At 35.3% G+C, this 17904-nt stretch overlaps 1 protein-coding gene across 2 annotated transcripts in view; it reads right to left on the bottom strand.

The window, feature by feature from the left end:
- The window catches only part of LOC145266452 (uncharacterized), a 582076-nt gene that overhangs the window by 93264 nt on the left and 470908 nt on the right, over positions 1-17904 (bottom strand). For both annotated transcript variants that reach the window (XM_080122128.1, XM_080122127.1), the window contains exon 36: positions 12196-12357. In XM_080122128.1, the coding sequence (XP_079978254.1) occupies positions 12196-12357 (162 nt within the window). The remainder of the gene's footprint in view (positions 1-12195; positions 12358-17904) is intronic.

The raw sequence follows: 17904 nt of genomic DNA, 5'->3' as shown, positions 1-17904 counted from the left end.
GCAATTCACGAACCAAGTGCTGAAAGACCCTTGTGGAAGCATGAAAATGACGAAGATCAAATACTTTACCTGTGGTTCTGAAACGCAAAACAAAAACAAACAAAAAAAAACACAGAAAATAATACTTAAAGGCATAGAAAAGCGTAGTTGCAAAATAAATAAATAAAATGTAGGTGCTTGTATATCATCCTGTTTCACGCTATTGTCAACTGAGATGGGTTCTGATAGGCATCCATTGAAGTTTAGGCGAGCCTTCATATTAGTGTAGAGCTCTCCGAGTAACCGCAGAAATTGAGGTGGGCATCCCAACTTTCCCAAAGTTGTCCATAGGGCATTTCTGTTCACCGTATCAAATGCCTTGGTTAAATCAACAAAAACCTGATAAAGCTGAACATGGTGTTCAGTACATTTCTCCTGCAACTGCCTGGCAGAGAAGATCATGTCCACGGTTCCTCTGCTCGGATGAAAGCCACTTTGACTTTCTGGAATGACAGACGGATAAATATACTTAAACAAACTATTGAGTAGAATTCTGGAAAATACTTTGCCAACTGCTTCCCACAAACTTATCCCACGATAAATCGCACAGTCAGTCCTGTACCCCTTTACCTTGTGCAATGATATAAGAATTGCATCAACCTAGTCCTGATATATGGGAACACCTTTCAAGACATCAGTAATAAGATGAAGAATTTAATGAATAAGGTTATCACCCCCATATAAGAGGACTTCCACAGGGATACCATCAAGCCTTATGGCCTTCCCAATATTTACTTCCTTGATTGCATCTCTAATTTCGTTGTCAGATGAGAACGCAAACATTTCATGAATAAGCTTCTGTCGTGGTAAAAATCCATCGATGACGTCTTCATCAACATCCAACGAGTTGTCAAAGAGATCAGAATAATGCTCAGTCCAACGAAGGAGAATCTTGTTGAGATCCTTTATAAGAGCAGTTCTATCACTTGAGAGTAGGGATGATGGTGACAGTGTTTGAGGACCAAAGGATTTTTTAAGCAAATGGTACATGCATTTGGAGTCTTTTTGATCGAAAGCCATCTGAATTTCGTTGGCGAGTTTAGCCCACCACTGATTTTTAATTTGGTGGAGTCGCCTTTGAAGAAGACCTTTGTTTGCGTTAAGTGACTGTTGAAGGGATTCCCGATTTTCATGAGAGGCAGATAACATTTTATGATGCAACTAAATTTTAGCACCTTATTTTAGTAATTTCAGAATCATTATCATCAAACCTGATGTCTAGATTTGCAGAAGCCAAGAACAGCTACACTTATATCATAGAGTGTGTTTTTAAAATGCGCCCACGATCCATTAAAATCAGTAGAATTAGCTACAGATCGAAGTTTTTTTCATGTACACTTGAATCATCCAGCTTGGATGCATCAATCCGCCTGGGAATCTGAACACCACTTTACCTACACTTCATCCTTGTACAGATTTTCAGCTTCCTACGTATCAAAAAGTGATCTGTGCTGCATTCAGCTCAACGCATAACATGTACACTAGAGATATCTTGCAAATCTATCTTTCTGGAAATAATTTTTTTTTGTTTTGAACGAGGCTGGGTTCAAGTAAACCTATGGACTTCCTTGTAGAGGAAGAAAGTGTTACAGTTGGCAAGGTCAAACTGCGTGCATAGATGGAGAAGATGCAGACCATTACTGCTGACGCTGCCTACACCAAATTGGCCGAGTGAGTTCCAGGTGCGATGATCCTTACCCACCCTTGCATTTAAATCACCCATGAGTAAGATCTTTTCAGATAAAGGAATAGAAGAAATGGTACGACTGAGATCTTGGTAAAATGCTATGATGGTGTCTTTATCATGGCCCATGGTAGGGGCATATACAAATAAAATCCTCATATACCTACTGTATGCAAGAGGGAGGTGCATTATCATAATTCTGTCATTTGCACAGATTGGCTGTTCAATCCTCTTCACCAAATCAGACTGCCCTGCAAAGCCAATCCAACCTTCTTGCTTTAGCCCCATGTTAGTGTAATACCATAATGATAATGGCCACATGGGCATGGAAAAAACACTCCATGCCATTAAGCAAAAATATTCCTGGTCGTGTTTATTTAACAAGAGGAATGAATACGTAGGAAAATGTATTCCGTGCCAAATAAGAAACCTGAGGAAGCAATAGGCTCGAATGCAGGAGTGCAATCTGCCTCATTTTCCTTTCACGAAACAGCCCTTCTGGAAATAATATAATCAATCATGACCTTGTTTTGAACGAGGATGTGTTGAATATTTCCAGGCTTTATCCAAAAACAGTTTCGGGTAACCAGTACATAGTGACGTTGTTGTTGGGAGAAATTTTCCCCAAATTCGAGGCATTACTCCGGCTGTTAACAGACAATGGGCTTAAAAATGCTAACAAAGTGATGAAGAAGGCATTGGATGACCTCATGTGACCACGTCATGTGATCACCCCCCAAAGTAACAACAAAATAGAAAGATTTCAGAGGACGTTTTAGCGAAAAAGATCGGGAATAATGAAGAGTCATGGGATATATACATTAACCAAATGTTGGCGGCTGTCAGATTCCATGTTAGCGAAATACGAAATGCTTAATATACTACTTGCTCTACAACAGAGACGTGATCCTGCCATGAGATAATATATGAATGCCTCGTAGAGTATAGTATGGTGATGAGCAACATGAGATTGCTCAACAGGAGATGCATCGATCTTTTGCTTTAGTTAGGAATAAAATTCGGAAAGCTAGGAAAAAATATAGCTTTTTTTTTTTTTTTTTTACAAGGTGGTCACCACTTATCAAGGCCCGGAAGCCACTCAGTTAGTGTGCAGATTTAATAACGTGTCTACTTAAGGGAGCGGTTCATCAGGAATTTGTTTACATTGGACTTGAATACATCCAGGTTGTAGTCAGGTGGGAAGCAGGCAGACGGAACAGAGTTCCACAGGCGTGCAGTTCTAAGAAAGAAGCTTTGTTCATGGAATATACGTTTTGATTTAGGCACAGATAAAAAGTGGGGAAAATTTTTGACAGTGGTTTAAGCTATACGGGTGTTTTTCATAAAAGATTGGCGAGGGGGGACCAGAGATTGGAGCTCAGACGAGCACCTGCCATGGAAATAACGATAAAACAAAGATAGGCTCGCAACGTCTCTTGTGTGGGAGAGAGGTTGCAGGAAAGAGAGAAGGGCATCCCCCACTAAACAACTACGTCTATTTTGTACTCTGTCAAGGCAGGATAGGCTGTTTTTAGCAGCTCCTGCCCAGATATGGCAGCAGTATTCCATCCTTGGATGTACTTGGCTTTTATATAGATAGAGAATTGCATCAGTAGTGAGATATCTCCTGACGCGGTAGAAGGATCCCACCATCTTTCCAGCGACCTTGGCAACAGACTTGATGTACATGTTCCATTTCAGATTATGAGTAAAGGTCAAGCCCAGAAGTTTGTCAAAACATGGGGCTTCTCCTAGACGCTCTTCTCCTTAAGGCAACGCTTACAGATTCGTAAGTATGGGAGCAAGTTCTGTTGAAGATTTTTTAACACTATAATTGGGATACCGTCAAGGCCAGTTGCTTTACTGGAATCAAGGTTCTTGATTAGCTTGGCGACCTCACGCACAGATATTTGTATGTTACCTAGCGTGTTCTGTGTTACAGGAGGAAATATGGGGAGTTGATTGCCTTCGTCACATAGGGTAGAATTAGCTGCAAAGTTTTTGGCAAATAATTTGCCCTTGTCTGATGCTGACGAGATGACCTCTGACCCATTGATAATGGTTTGTATAGAACGCACACTTTTGTTCAGGATACTATTTATTATTTGCCAAAACTGGTGGGAACCAAGCCACTGATCAGCTACTTTGGATTTAACAGACTGAGCATATAGCTGTCTTGCAGTTTTTATTACTCTTTTACAGTGGTTGCTGGCGTTCCTGAAAGCAGCTTTAGTCTCAGTGCATCTATTACGTTGATAGTTACGGAAAAAGTAATTTCTGTGCGCGATGGCAGCAGCACATTCTGGGGAGAACCATGGCTGGCTGTTAGGTTTTTTTTTGGAATGTTTTAGATGGTATGAATCGGTCTATGCCTACAATTAACCATTCGGTCAGGTCTGATACTATAGAGGACACATCCATTTTAAACATGGAATGGAGAGGTAGATCAGATATAGATGTACGGAAGCTATCCCAGTCAGCCATGGAGTATCGGTATACATATGGTGGAGGGGTACGTCTGGGGACTTATTACATTTCATTTTTTCTTAACTGATACAACAGAGTGGTCGGAGGATCCTAGACGAGAAAGAACGGAACATTAACATAGCTCAGGGGAAGTAGAGAGAAAAAGGTCTACAAGGCTTGCATACTAACCTGTAGTATCGGGCACACGGGTGGGCTCGCGAACAATCTGAGTGAGGTCATAAGCAATGGCAAAATCATGACAGAATCTCCCCTCATCGTCTGTCTTATTTTGAGTGGGTCAGCCATTTCACGTTATAGACGTTGAAGTCACCACAGGTGTGAATGTTAGTCGAGGGATGTGCAGACAGGATGTGGTCTATTTTCTCAGATATACTCTTAAAGATAGTAACTCCGCTGTTATGGGGCCGATAGAGGGCAAATATAAATGCAGTGGTGTAAGCAAGTGCATCCCGGAAGCACATATAAGGTCAATTAGGATCTTCTCTAGAGATATCCCTGCCACACGGGAAGTCATCTTTAATGTAGGCACATATTCCATGCCCATGGCGGTCTTGGGGGTCAGCTTTAGATGTTAAGTTAGAGTATCCGTTAATTATGAACGCATATAGGGAAGTGGTCGGCCCCATTCCAGTTTCGCTTAGAAAGAATATGTCCAGTTTCGTCTCCTGTAATTGGCTTTCAACTTCTGGAAGGTAGGAATGTAGACCCCTGATGTTGGAGAAGGAAACATGGTAGTAGGGGTCTACGTTGGAAGATGGGGTTCTAGCGAACTTGAATAAGAAAACAAAGTCTGTAGATTTTAAGATTGGAGATTTGGTTTATTAAAAGAACCACCAGAGGCTAGATGTACGTTGGAAACCATATTGTGTGTTATTGATACAACAGCCCCTGTTTCATATAGAATTAAGGATCAGTTGATGGGATCCATAGCAAATCTTCGGGCAAAGTTGATGGAGGAATGGGAAATTCTTAACACGGCAATACCATTAAGAAAGACCACATTGGGAGTATGATGGAGTACGATGGAGTACGAGAGAGTACGATGAGTCAGATAGTGATTCAGCCACGGGAGAAGCTGATATCTCATCAACGGGAAAAGCCGGATAAGGAGTCTGACGTACTGTTGATTGAGAGGAGAGTAATGACACGTAGTATGACGTCGACAATTTGGAAATAGGTTGGACGTGAGTTATTCCCTATTGGTATCACTCCCGGAGGTTGAAGAGGGATAATAGCATCCGTTCGGAAAGGGCCAGAGTAGAATCGGAGTTTATAATGGGAAAGAGAAACAAGTGTGAGGGAATTGTTGAGGTTGGGTAAGGTTTATGTTCTCTTTTAGCAATCTTGTAAAATACCTTAGAATACTCTTTCTCAAAGTCCGTGATACTTTGGAAGATAATTGCGGCTAACTGTTTCGACAGAGTATGTGAAACGTTGAGAATGAGTTATGAAAAAATTATGAGAAAAACAAAAGAAATGAATTGTTTTCATTAACTCGAGCAGTAAGCACGCGCGGGAGTCAACGAGTGTTATCTGCAGAAGGTAGTTTCTTAATAACAACGCAGTTACTGTCGAATGGTTTTCACCATGCATCGGGTGTTCCTCGTATTAAAACATTTAACAAAAGAAAAAGAGAAAACTTATTCTTGGAAAAAAAAGAATATTAATAATAAAACTGTAATGACTTGAGTTAACAGGACAGTAACGGGTCAAAAAATGTATATACGATTGATATTCGCACAGGTTGCAGCTTGCAGAAAAAACAGTTCAATCTTTAAAACAAAAATGTACGAATATGATGATATGTTTACGTAAATGAAAAAATGTCAATGAAAAAGAAAAAATAATATGCGCATATCATACTGAAGGAGAAAGTGGCCCATGGAATGCTTTCCGCGTTGATTTTAAATGTTGTACAATGTTCATTGTTGGTTATTTTGTGTTACATTTATGCTTTGTTGATTTGTGAATATATATATATATATATATATATATATATATATATATATATATATATATATATATATATATATAATTATCAAAGGAACTGTGGGCTCGTAATATGCATTAATATGATTTTGATTGGACAGTTTCATTATTGTATTTATTTTTGTATAGTAATTATTTTTTGTTTTATTCTAAAAAAGAAAAAAGAAGTTTATAATGGTATTAGCGCCAGAGATCGTCGAGAAGGAGGAAAAGAGAAAAAAGAATATGTGAATATTTTCTTTTGAAAATGGAGAGGGATAGAATGTAACGTGTTGAGGGTGCACACATGCACACGCATGCATGACAGCTGGTAGCCAACACGCACTATTGAGGTCAGACTGTCAAAATTGATGTCGCCAGAGGGGAATAGTCAACTATTTGACGCACAATCTTCCGAGGTTAGCGCATCTGCAGAGAGCAGGTCACATATATAGCCCAGAGAAACAGGCAAAAGAGAGAAGCAAACAGTTAGCCGAAAAAGCAACATTAGACGAGCTCGTGATTCCATCCACCCACGCTTCTGTCCACATTCCGTCTCTATCTTGGCGCTCGCACACAAGGCAATAAATAAAATAGAAAATAATGAGTGTGAGAACATAATTTTTATATTCTCACACTCATTATTTTCTTTAATATAAAATTTTCTTTTTATGCTCATTTTATTTCAGATAAAATTTAAAATTAGAGTAAAGATAAATAGAAAATGAACAATAAAATTTGAAGATGGCAGGTGAAATGGGTTGATGAATAGTGTTAAAATGGTGCTATATGGAAACGGGATACTCTAGCAGGTTAAAAGCATAAAATGCTAAGAAATATACTGTTAGGGATATAAAGTACACCAGTGATAGTAATTATAGTAAATATAGAATTAATCATAATAACAATAACAATTTTATTAATAAAAAAATAAGGACTAATAATAGTAATACTAATAACTCCAATAGCAATAATAAAATAATAATAATACAAACCAGCCAGACCTATGGAAATTCCACAGAGGACTCATTCATATGTAATATATTGATGTCAGAGTGTACATGGAGACGCTCTGATATTATTGTAGCTCTTTTGTTAAAACTGCAAAGTATTTATCTAAGCTAGCAGGGACGCCCATCGTAGCAATAATAATAAAAAATAATCATGCCGATTTCGTATATATAATTATAGAGTTAATGGTATATCAATTTTTATATGTTATAAAGTTGTGATTTCAAAAATAAAAAAAATATATCCGTATCCGATGTTTATATATTATAAAGTTGTGATTTCAAAAATAGTATATATATATATATATATATATATATATATATATATATATATATATATATATATATATAAAAGCTTGAATTGCTTTTTTAGTTCGGTTTCTATTATAGGTAAACCTATAATAGAAACCGAACTAAAAACTTATGAATAATTCTTGATAAAATTATTTATTAAAAAAAATAGATTACTGGAGTGCTAGCAGCTATAATAGAAACCGAAACCAAAACTTCTGGTAAAATTATTCATTAAAAAATAGATGAATTAAGTGGCATCAGCTATAATCGAAACCGAAATTAAAGCTTATGAAGAATTCTTGGTAAAGTTATTTATTACAAGAAATGGAAGTTCATAACGATTAAACGACAGTCACTCGGATGTAGTCGTTTAAGGCCACTTTTGCTAATAACTGTTTTTTTTCCAAATTTTGGTTTTATTCTTGGTAAAGTTATTTATTACAAGAAATGGAAGTTCATAACGATTAAACGACAGTCACTCGGATGTAGTCGTTTAAGGCCACTTTTGCTAATAACTGTTTTTTTTTCCAAATTTTGGTTTTATTCTTGGTAAAGTTATTTATTACAAGAAATGGAAGTTCATAACGATTAAACGACAGTCACTCGGATGTAGTCGTTTAAGGCCACTTTTGCTAATAACTGTTTTTTTTCCAAATTTTGGTTTTATTCTTGGTAAAGTTATTTATTACAAGAAATGGAAGTTCATAACGATTAAACGACAGTCACTCGGATGTAGTCGTTTAAGGCCACTTTTGCTAATAACTGTTTTTTTCCAAATTTTGGTTTTATTCTTGGTAAAGTTATTTATTACAAGAAATGGAAGTTCATAACGATTAAACGACAGTCACTCGGATGTAGTCGTTTAAGGCCACTTTTGCTAATAACTGTTTTTTTTCCAAATTTTGGTTTTATTCTTGGTAAAGTTATTTATTACAAGAAATGGAAGTTCATAACGATTAAACGACAGTCACTCGGATGTAGTCGTTTAAGGCCACTTTTGCTAATAACTGTTTTTTCTCCAAATTTTGGTTTTATTCTTGGTAAAGTTATTTATTACAAGAAATGGAAGTTCATAACGATTAAACGACAGTCACTCGGATGTAGTCGTTTAAGGCCACTTTTGCTAATAACTGTTTTTTTTCTCCAAATTTTGGTTTTATTCTTGGTAAAGTTATTTATTACAAGAAATGGAAGTTCATAACGATTAAACGACAGTCACTCGGATGTAGTCGTTTAAGGCCACTTTTGCTAATAACTGTTTTTTTTCTCCAAATTTTGGTTTTATTCTTGGTAAAGTTATTTATTACAAGAAATGGAAGTTCATAACGATTAAACGACAGTCACTCGGATGTAGTCGTTTAAGGCCACTTTTGCTAATAACTGTTTTTTTCCAAATTTTGGTTTTATTCTTGGTAAAGTTATTTATTACAAGAAATGGAAGTTCATAACGATTAAACGACAGTCACTCGGATGTAGTCGTTTAAGGCCACTTTTGCTAATAACTGTTTTTTTTCTCCAAATTTTGGTTTTATTCTTGGTAAAGTTATTTATTACAAGAAATGGAAGTTCATAACGATTAAACGACAGTCACTCGGATGTAGTCGTTTAAGGCCACTTTTGCTAATAACTGTTTTTTTTCTCCAAATTTTGGTTTTATTCTTGGTAAAGTTATTTATTACAAGAAATGGAAGTTCATAACGATTAAACGACAGTCACTCGGATGTAGTCGTTTAAGGCCACTTTTGCTAATAACTGTTTTCTTTCTCCAAATTTTGGTTTTATTCTTGGTAAAGTTATTTATTACAAGAAATGGAAGTTCATAACGATTAAACGACAGTCACTCGGATGTAGTCGTTTAAGGCCACTTTTGCTAATAACTGTTTTTTTTCTCCAAATTTTGGTTTTATTCTTGGTAAAGTTATTTATTACAAGAAATGGAAGTTCATAACGATTAAACGACAGTCACTCGGATGTAGTCGTTTAAGGCCACTTTTGCTAATTGTTTTTTTTCTCCAAATTTTGGTTTTATTCTTGGTAAAGTTATTTATTACAAGAAATGGAAGTTCATAACGATTAAACGACAGTCACTCGGATGTAGTCGTTTAAGGCCACTTTTGCTAATAACTGTTTTTTCTCCAAATTTTGGTTTTATTCTTGGTAAAGTTATTTATTACAAGAAATGGAAGTTCATAACGATTAAACGACAGTCACTCGGATGTAGTCGTTTAAGGCCACTTTTGCTAATAACTGTTTTTTTTCCAAATTTTGGTTTTATTCTTGGTAAAGTTATTTATTACAAGAAATGGAAGTTCATAACGATTAAACGACAGTCACTCGGATGTAGTCGTTTAAGGCCACTTTTGCTAATAACTGTTTTTTTTCCAAATTTTGGTTTTATTCTTGGTAAAGTTATTTATTACAAGAAATGGAAGTTCATAACGATTAAACGACAGTCACTCGGATGTAGTCGTTTAAGGCCACTTTTGCTAATAACTGTTTTTTTTCCAAATTTTGGTTTTATTCTTGGTAAAGTTATTTATTACAAGAAATGGAAGTTCATAACGATTAAACGACAGTCACTCGGATGTAGTCGTTTAAGGCCACTTTTGCTAATAACTGTTTTTTTTCTCCAAATTTTGGTTTTATTCTTGGTAAAGTTATTTATTACAAGAAATGGAAGTTCATAACGATTAAACGACAGTCACTCGGATGTAGTCGTTTAAGGCCACTTTTGCTAATAACTGTTTTTTCTCCAAATTTTGGTTTTATTCTTGGTAAAGTTATTTATTACAAGAAATGGAAGTTCATAACGATTAAACGACAGTCACTCGGATGTAGTCGTTTAAGGCCACTTTTGCTAATAACTGTTTTTTTTCTCCAAATTTTGGTTTTATTCTTGGTAAAGTTATTTATTACAAGAAATGGAAGTTCATAACGATTAAACGACAGTCACTCGGATGTAGTCGTTTAAGGCCACTTTTGCTAATAACTGTTTTTTTTCCAAATTTTGGTTTTATTCTTGGTAAAGTTATTTATTACAAGAAATGGAAGTTCATAACGATTAAACGACAGTCACTCGGATGTAGTCGTTTAAGGCCACTTTTGCTAATAACTGTTTTTTCTCCAAATTTTGGTTTTATTTGTCCTTTCATTCTACCTTACGTTATATTTCATTTAGTTTATTTGTCTTCCATTTAATCAATTTTCATCAGTCTTAATTCCTGAATATATTATAAATATCATCGAAACATCGATTAGTCCGCGTTGTGTTATTTTTTAATATAATTAAATCGTATTCCTATCTGTTTGTTCTTTCACAATTGGGTTCATATATACAAAAAGTGCACTGCTTTACTTCATACAAATAGCCGACTTGTATACACTGCGCGAGCCTTTTCTAGTCTCACACAAAAACACACATTCACATCTCAAGCTATATTACTTGTCATATACATACGCGCACACAAACGTACGCATCCACATCCACACACGTACATATATTCACGTTCGCGTACATACTCACATTCACGTGTATATACACACACGCTAACGTACGCACATGTACGCACACATGGACAACGTCACTTCCCTTTCAAAGGAAATCCACACATGCGCAAAAGACCACCGGAAACACCTATAAAAGCAAGAGCAATAAGCAGCATCTTCCTTTTTCGGACCAGCTCTCGAGCTGAGAGGTTCAGCGAACCAGCCACCTCCCTTTTGGGAAGCACGCGCCCGTGCATCTCACGCCACCCGACACTATGCGTAGGGCAAAAAGCTAACAGACCGTACGTACACTTTATACGCTTTCTCTCTCCATGAACTGGATTGACATTCTCACTCTTTCTCTCTATATATATACAACTTGTGCCTGAGAATACTTTCGCGTAGCTGACTGCTAACATGGCGCACAGCTTTACTGATGTCGACCTACCATCTTTGTCTTTGTCTACACGCTGGACTATCATTCCCATTTCCACTACATTACTCACTTCTCTTCCCATGCGCAAACAAACGATAGTGACCCGAACGTGAGATGAACACAGATTTTCTTTTTCCTTCTATACTACCAGTCCCGCCACAAACGATGGTTACACCCGCGCGGACATGAACACGTGTTATATCTAAAACATTCATTCTTTCAACAGTAAATAAACGACACGTTTATTTTATCCAGTAATTAAGTTTTTGTTTCCTTCATTCCATTCGTTTCATTATTTTCTTTTATAACGGGATTAGGATTTATATATCCTAGTCCTCTACAACACTTTTATTCCCTCATAATTTTTATAAATACCATTAATTCAAAGAAAAACTACTCAAGTATCTGCATGATTCACACATTTAATTAAAGAAAAAGTATTTTTTAATAATTAACGTGGCGTTATTAATCGATTTTAGTAATAAAATTGTTTTAAATTTTGTATTTAAAAATATCATTTTAAGTACATATATTTAATTTATTTTACTTTAATTTATATTTAATTATTAGCTTAAACCAACAGATAAAATTTACTTTCGTTTATTTATGTAAAAACTATAAATGTATTTCAAACTTAATTCGGTAAAACGCGACTCACAGCTATTAACACAAATGTGTGTTTGTTTTTTGTTAATCCCCAAACAGTCGCGACTTTGTCTCATGATTGAATTAGAAGTTTTGCAACGAATGACTTGAGAGTAATGTTTGTTTGTTATGAAAATTTTACTTACAAGTACAGTCTGCTGGGCTTTTTGATTGTGTCGATAAGGTTGTATAATTTTCTGGACATTTAAAGCACAAGCCGGTGGTGACATTCGGTTGATAATAACCTTGAGGACAATCTTCGCATTCATTGCTTGCAGTGTTTCGAAACGTTCCAGCTGGACAAATTCCTGTGAAACAATTCAGTCATAAGAAAGACAAATATTAGACAAATCATATATAAACGCTTACTTTGTGTTTAAACTTCAATGGAGATAGGCCGCTCATGTAACCGTTTTAAAGAGTTTAGGAAGTCAGGCAAAATATTTCATTATAATCAAAAATATCAACTGATATGATAAAAACTATTATTAACTAGTGGTCCTGGTCTTAATATATATATATATATATATATATATATATATATATATATATATATATATATAGAGAGAGAGAGAGAGAGAGAGAGAGAAAGAGGGTGAGAGAGAGAGCATTTCGTGTGTGTGAGTTCATTCCTTATTGACTAAGAAACAACTAGGCCGACATTTTTTTTATTTCTCGGCGTGGAGCTTATGAGGAAATGAATTGATCAATCAACTGATGGAAACAGCCTCACCAGTAGATATAGCCGTGGTGAGGGTCGGTGGTGACACACACACCCAAAGTTGAACCAATATATTTGTAAACTATCAGAGTCTGAGTTTCTTTTGTTTTCCTTGTTTGATTTTATTTTTAGATTTATGAGCTCGTGTGTTCCTCTCGGCGGATGTCAGTGTGAGAAACTATGATGCTACAGCCATAATAAGATAAGAAGATAGACGAAAAAAACTACGGCACACAAGATTGGGGTCGGCGAGTTGTTGAGTGGGGTAGCACATGGTGTCATAATTGATGCCGAGTAGACCAGGACCGACTTTTATAAGAGAAAAGAAAAGTGAAAGAAAATAGGCATAAATGTAGGACAAGTGCAATTTTAAGTCAACTGGAGAAAAAAAGAAATATTTAACACAAGAACAGTAGGTAAAAAATCACCCAAATGTGAATGAGGTGTGCTATATCTTTTTGTTAAACTTTGCACACGGAAAAAATTTGTTGGTAGTTAACATTTTATTTACATTTTGATATGTTTTGTTTAATTTTTTTTTTTTTTTGCTTTGGATCTATATATATATATATATATATATATATATATATATATATATATATATATATATATATATATATATATATACTAGCATGACCCATTAACCGGCGTTTCCTGGTGGAAGCATGTCACAGATCCAGAACAGAATCATTAAAGTACCCCCCCCCGCAATCGAAAACAAATTAAACTAAGGTTGTTGCTGGTAGCCACTACCGTCGCTGAAAAATAGCAGACACTAGCGGCGGTGGACGTGTATCTGTTCCAACTCATGTTTCTTGTAAACATTAAGGAGAGGGGTTTGAAAGAAGTACTTTCAGGTAATGTATCATTAGCCATGGCTATTGGTGGTTGAGAAGGTGTCTTGTAATTATTGGAGGAAACAATCTTAATCTTGGCAATATTGAATGTAACCATCCATTTTTGTCCCCATTCCACTACAGACTGGAGGTCTTCCTCTAGTATTTCTGCCATTGCCTTAGATATGTGTTCATTCGTTTTCTCCTCGTGTCTGTTATAGAGCGTGGTGTCATCAGCAAATATATCCATCTCAGAGACAATTTTACCAGGGAGGTTATTTATGAATATTATGAATAATAAAGGCACAAGGGTCGACTCCTGAGGTACAGTCGCATTTATATCATATTGTTTAGATATACGACTGTCGAAGACAACCTGGATTCTTCTCTTATTGTAGAAGGATTTAATTATATTAAGTATTTTTCCAGTGGTACCATATGATCTAATTTCCTGAGAAGACCACCGTGTCATACCCTGTCAAAAGCTTCAGATATATCTAGAGCTACTACCCTCCCCTGCTTTCTCCAGTGTATGATATATACAATTAAATTCCAGTTTTACGTCATATTCTTTTATTTTTAACTCGTTAGGTAAAAGTACAAAATGATTACAAACACCCTCCCTTCTGCATGTGAAAAATGTGTTTTCTAAATAATACAGTAATAATTTCAGCATGGTAAAGTCTCGATAATCATTCAGAAAAAGAGAATTAAATAAAATACTTCACAGAAAGTAAAAGTGGTAAAAAAAGCAAATATATAACAAATAAGTGTTTTCACAGCCAATAAAATTTACTTTACAATCTACCTGCATAATATTTGATGGTTTAACTTATTTGAAAGCGTTTATTCAGTTCTAAAAAGAAAGTGTCGACATGATAAATCACAGCTTTAAAGCCTAGGTAATCGGACAAAAGGATAAAATTAAATCAAATCGTCAACAGGAATAAAAAGACCCCCCTCAAAAAACTAATATATCAGCATTAAAGTCTTGATAATCACTTAAAAATAAAAATATATATATATATATCGGCACCCATAAAATAAATTTTTTAGGACCGTTTGGAAGGTGGTAGTAGCGTGTCGGTATTTTGTGCATATTTACATTCCCAAACCAATACTGTGTTTACAGTTTGAGAGTGTTCCGTCCGCGCAAGGAAAGAGCAATATATGTTTGTTTACATTTTATGGTAGTTCCGTCTGTGCAAAGAAAGTGTTAGCAATGCGCGTTAAAATGCAAATAATTCTCAAACCTTTATTAGAGCTCACCATAGTAAAATTTTAAGGGTTCCAGTATTTAATTTGTATAATTTTGAGGGATTATCAAGACTTCAAAGATGCTATATAGGTTTTTAGTAAAAGTGCATCATGTTTAGAAGTTGATTTAATTTTATATGATTGTGTGAGTATTGAGTGTTAAAAGACGCTATGTATAATTTTTTACTTCTGCATATATGTTAACATGCTGAATTGTTAAAAATAAGTTGCCTGTATTTATGAAACATTAGGAAAATTTAAGGTTACTAGTATTTAATTTTCTGTTTTTGAGCGATTATTTTGTATGTATTTGTTTTTTTAACATTGTTGCCTCCTGTAGCGAAGTGTCCTTTTATGTTAGAATGTATTCTCAGAATTACCATGCAATTATTTTAAAATTTATATATTCCAGTTAAATTTAAGTTTTAAAGCATATGTTATTAATTTGTTAGGTAGAAGTATGCAATAGTTGCAAAACACTATCCCTTCCTCATTTTTGTAATGGGTTTCTAAATAATCACATTATTATTTCAATGCGCTTCAGTAAATGCATAAGTCAAAAAAGAATATAATGAGTGTCGAAAAAGGAAAAACTGAATGTGTAAATGTAGGAATATATAAACAAAATAAGGTAACATTATTCATAAAACCCCGGCATATATATTTTATGTAAACATCGTCCTCCTCTTGTAGGCGATCAGAATGAGAAAAGAAAGTGTTATCCTAACAAATTTGTTAATGTGTAAAATTAGATGGGTAAAGGGAAAAAATAAAACATTATTATTTTTTATTCAACTACGAGAAAGATAATGGTATATCTGTGTATGTATGAGTCAGTAACGGGTGGCGTAAGCGTAGAATCTGTAGAACGTGTAGACTTCCTCCTAGTTGCGTTTGTAAGTCTAAATATTTAGAAGGAAAATAGGTATCCCTTCCTCTAACGATGTTACAATTGTAATGATGTTGCTCCTAGGATGTAATGACGTATTTTATTATCATGATTGAATGTGTTTGCAAATAAGTTTGAAAGCTACATAAGATAGTGGCTATTAGTCTAACTGTATTGAATCTGTATGTGACATCTGTTGTTGCAAACCTGCAATACATTTTTCCAGAGGAGAATGCTACTTTATTAATATATATATATATATATATATATATATATATATATATATATATATATATATATATATGTGTGTGTGTGTGTGTGTGTGTGTGTGTGCTTCGTAAAGAATATATATTTGCTTCGTAAAGATATTCGTATTCATAAAAGAACAACAAACTAGGGAAAGGAGAGAGAGAGAGAGGGGGGGAGAAAGAATCAACTATCATTGTAGCGATAGAGTATAAGATAGATAGAGTATAGAGTATAAGCAATGTATGTTGTTTAGATCGTGTAGATTTGTAATTATGAATCAGCATGGAGAGCAAACTCATTATTTTGTATTAATTTGGATTAGATGAAGTAGTTTCAAAACTGGTTAAGTAACAATAAAAACACAGTATTAATTCATTATTAAAATACAAGGATGTAGTTAAGTATTGAATTAAGACGATTTAAGATTATGCATAATGCAGGGGAGATATAGGCATAGTTCTTGGAAGGTGCTTTTTTTCTTGGGTGATGGATTTTAATTTGTAGACATTTAAGACATCGAAAAAAGAGAAAAAAAAGCCTTTTTTACACATTTGCCAAAAGAAAACATTTAAAAACCTCCAAATGAACACGAATTAAAATGACCACTCAATCCAAAATAACGATTAAACTAGACACACACTCGAACAACGATTTGCCTCCTCCCTTTAGGCTTGAATTTACAAATATCTATTGACGTAAAACTAACTTAGACGAAGTAGAATCATTTCCGCTAGCTAACTCCCCTGATATCTTTGCACTAAGTGAAACTAACTTGTACTCCTCCATCCCCTCTAACCACTTTAACATGTCTGGTTATCTTCCACTTTGTCGTAAGAACGTTGACAGACACATGCACGGATTTGAAGACTATATTCGTTACACCTTCCCATGATTAGGGAATCTAAACTAGAATCAAATGACCAGGTCTTCATGTGCTTTAAACTAACTTTACAACATAGCGTTAGCTATTTATACTTTCTTTATCGCTCTCCCTCGACCCAAGACTGAACTCTAATCAATCACGTCCCTTACAGCATAGATGTAGCACTATTCCTAGACGCACACGCCCAAATACATGTATTTAGTGATTTAATGTCCACCACAATAATTAACTTTGCTTCTCTGACTACACTGACACAGCTGGTAGCATCACACATAACTGTTCTATATCCCATTTCTTGACACACAGTGACGTTTTCGACCCGTCTCCCAGCTCGTCAGATCCAACAAGCCTCACTTCTGGACCTATTTCTGACCATAGTTCCTGAGAATTATGTAACAAATGCTCATTGCCTTCTCGGGCATTCTGATCATGATTTGATAATGATAGACATCACCTTAAACTCTTCACCCGAAGATGAAGAGCCATTGCTCAAAACTAAAAAGTAATACAATAAAGATGACTGGGATGCCATCAGGGATCACATCAGAGATGCTCCATGGAGAAATATTATTTCTCTTCCTGCTGAACAGTGCTCAAATGAGACTACTGAATGGTTCAAAGCAGCAATTGAAGCACATGTTCCAACACGTAAGTTCTATAGCAAACCCTACTCCCCCCAATGGTTTACTTCTACTTGCGCAGCTGCCATTGCTCAAAAGCAGTATGCATACCGCAAACTTATCTGACATAAATCCAGTACAAATAGGTAAAAGTATATAGAAGTTAGAAGTAATTGTAAGAAAGAAATAGCCACAGTCAAGAGAGAATATACTAAAACCACCAGAAAACGTATTGAAGTGCAGAAATTAGGAACTCATGATTTCTGGAAAATCTATAATAGCATAATAAATAATGAGCAATCAACAATCGTCCCACTATCCAGAAATCTTGAAGTTTCTTGCACAACAAACGAGAAGGATAATTTGCTTGCCTGTCGATTTGCCCCCAACTCTACTTTGG

Source organism: Euprymna scolopes, chromosome 41, assembly GCF_053919585.1.
Source record: "Euprymna scolopes isolate OS-2025 chromosome 41, ASM5391958v1, whole genome shotgun sequence".
Classification (NCBI taxonomy): domain Eukaryota; kingdom Metazoa; phylum Mollusca; class Cephalopoda; order Sepiida; family Sepiolidae; genus Euprymna; species Euprymna scolopes.
The sequence above is the reverse complement of the archived record's forward strand: the minus strand, read 5'-3'. Positions and strand labels throughout refer to the sequence as shown.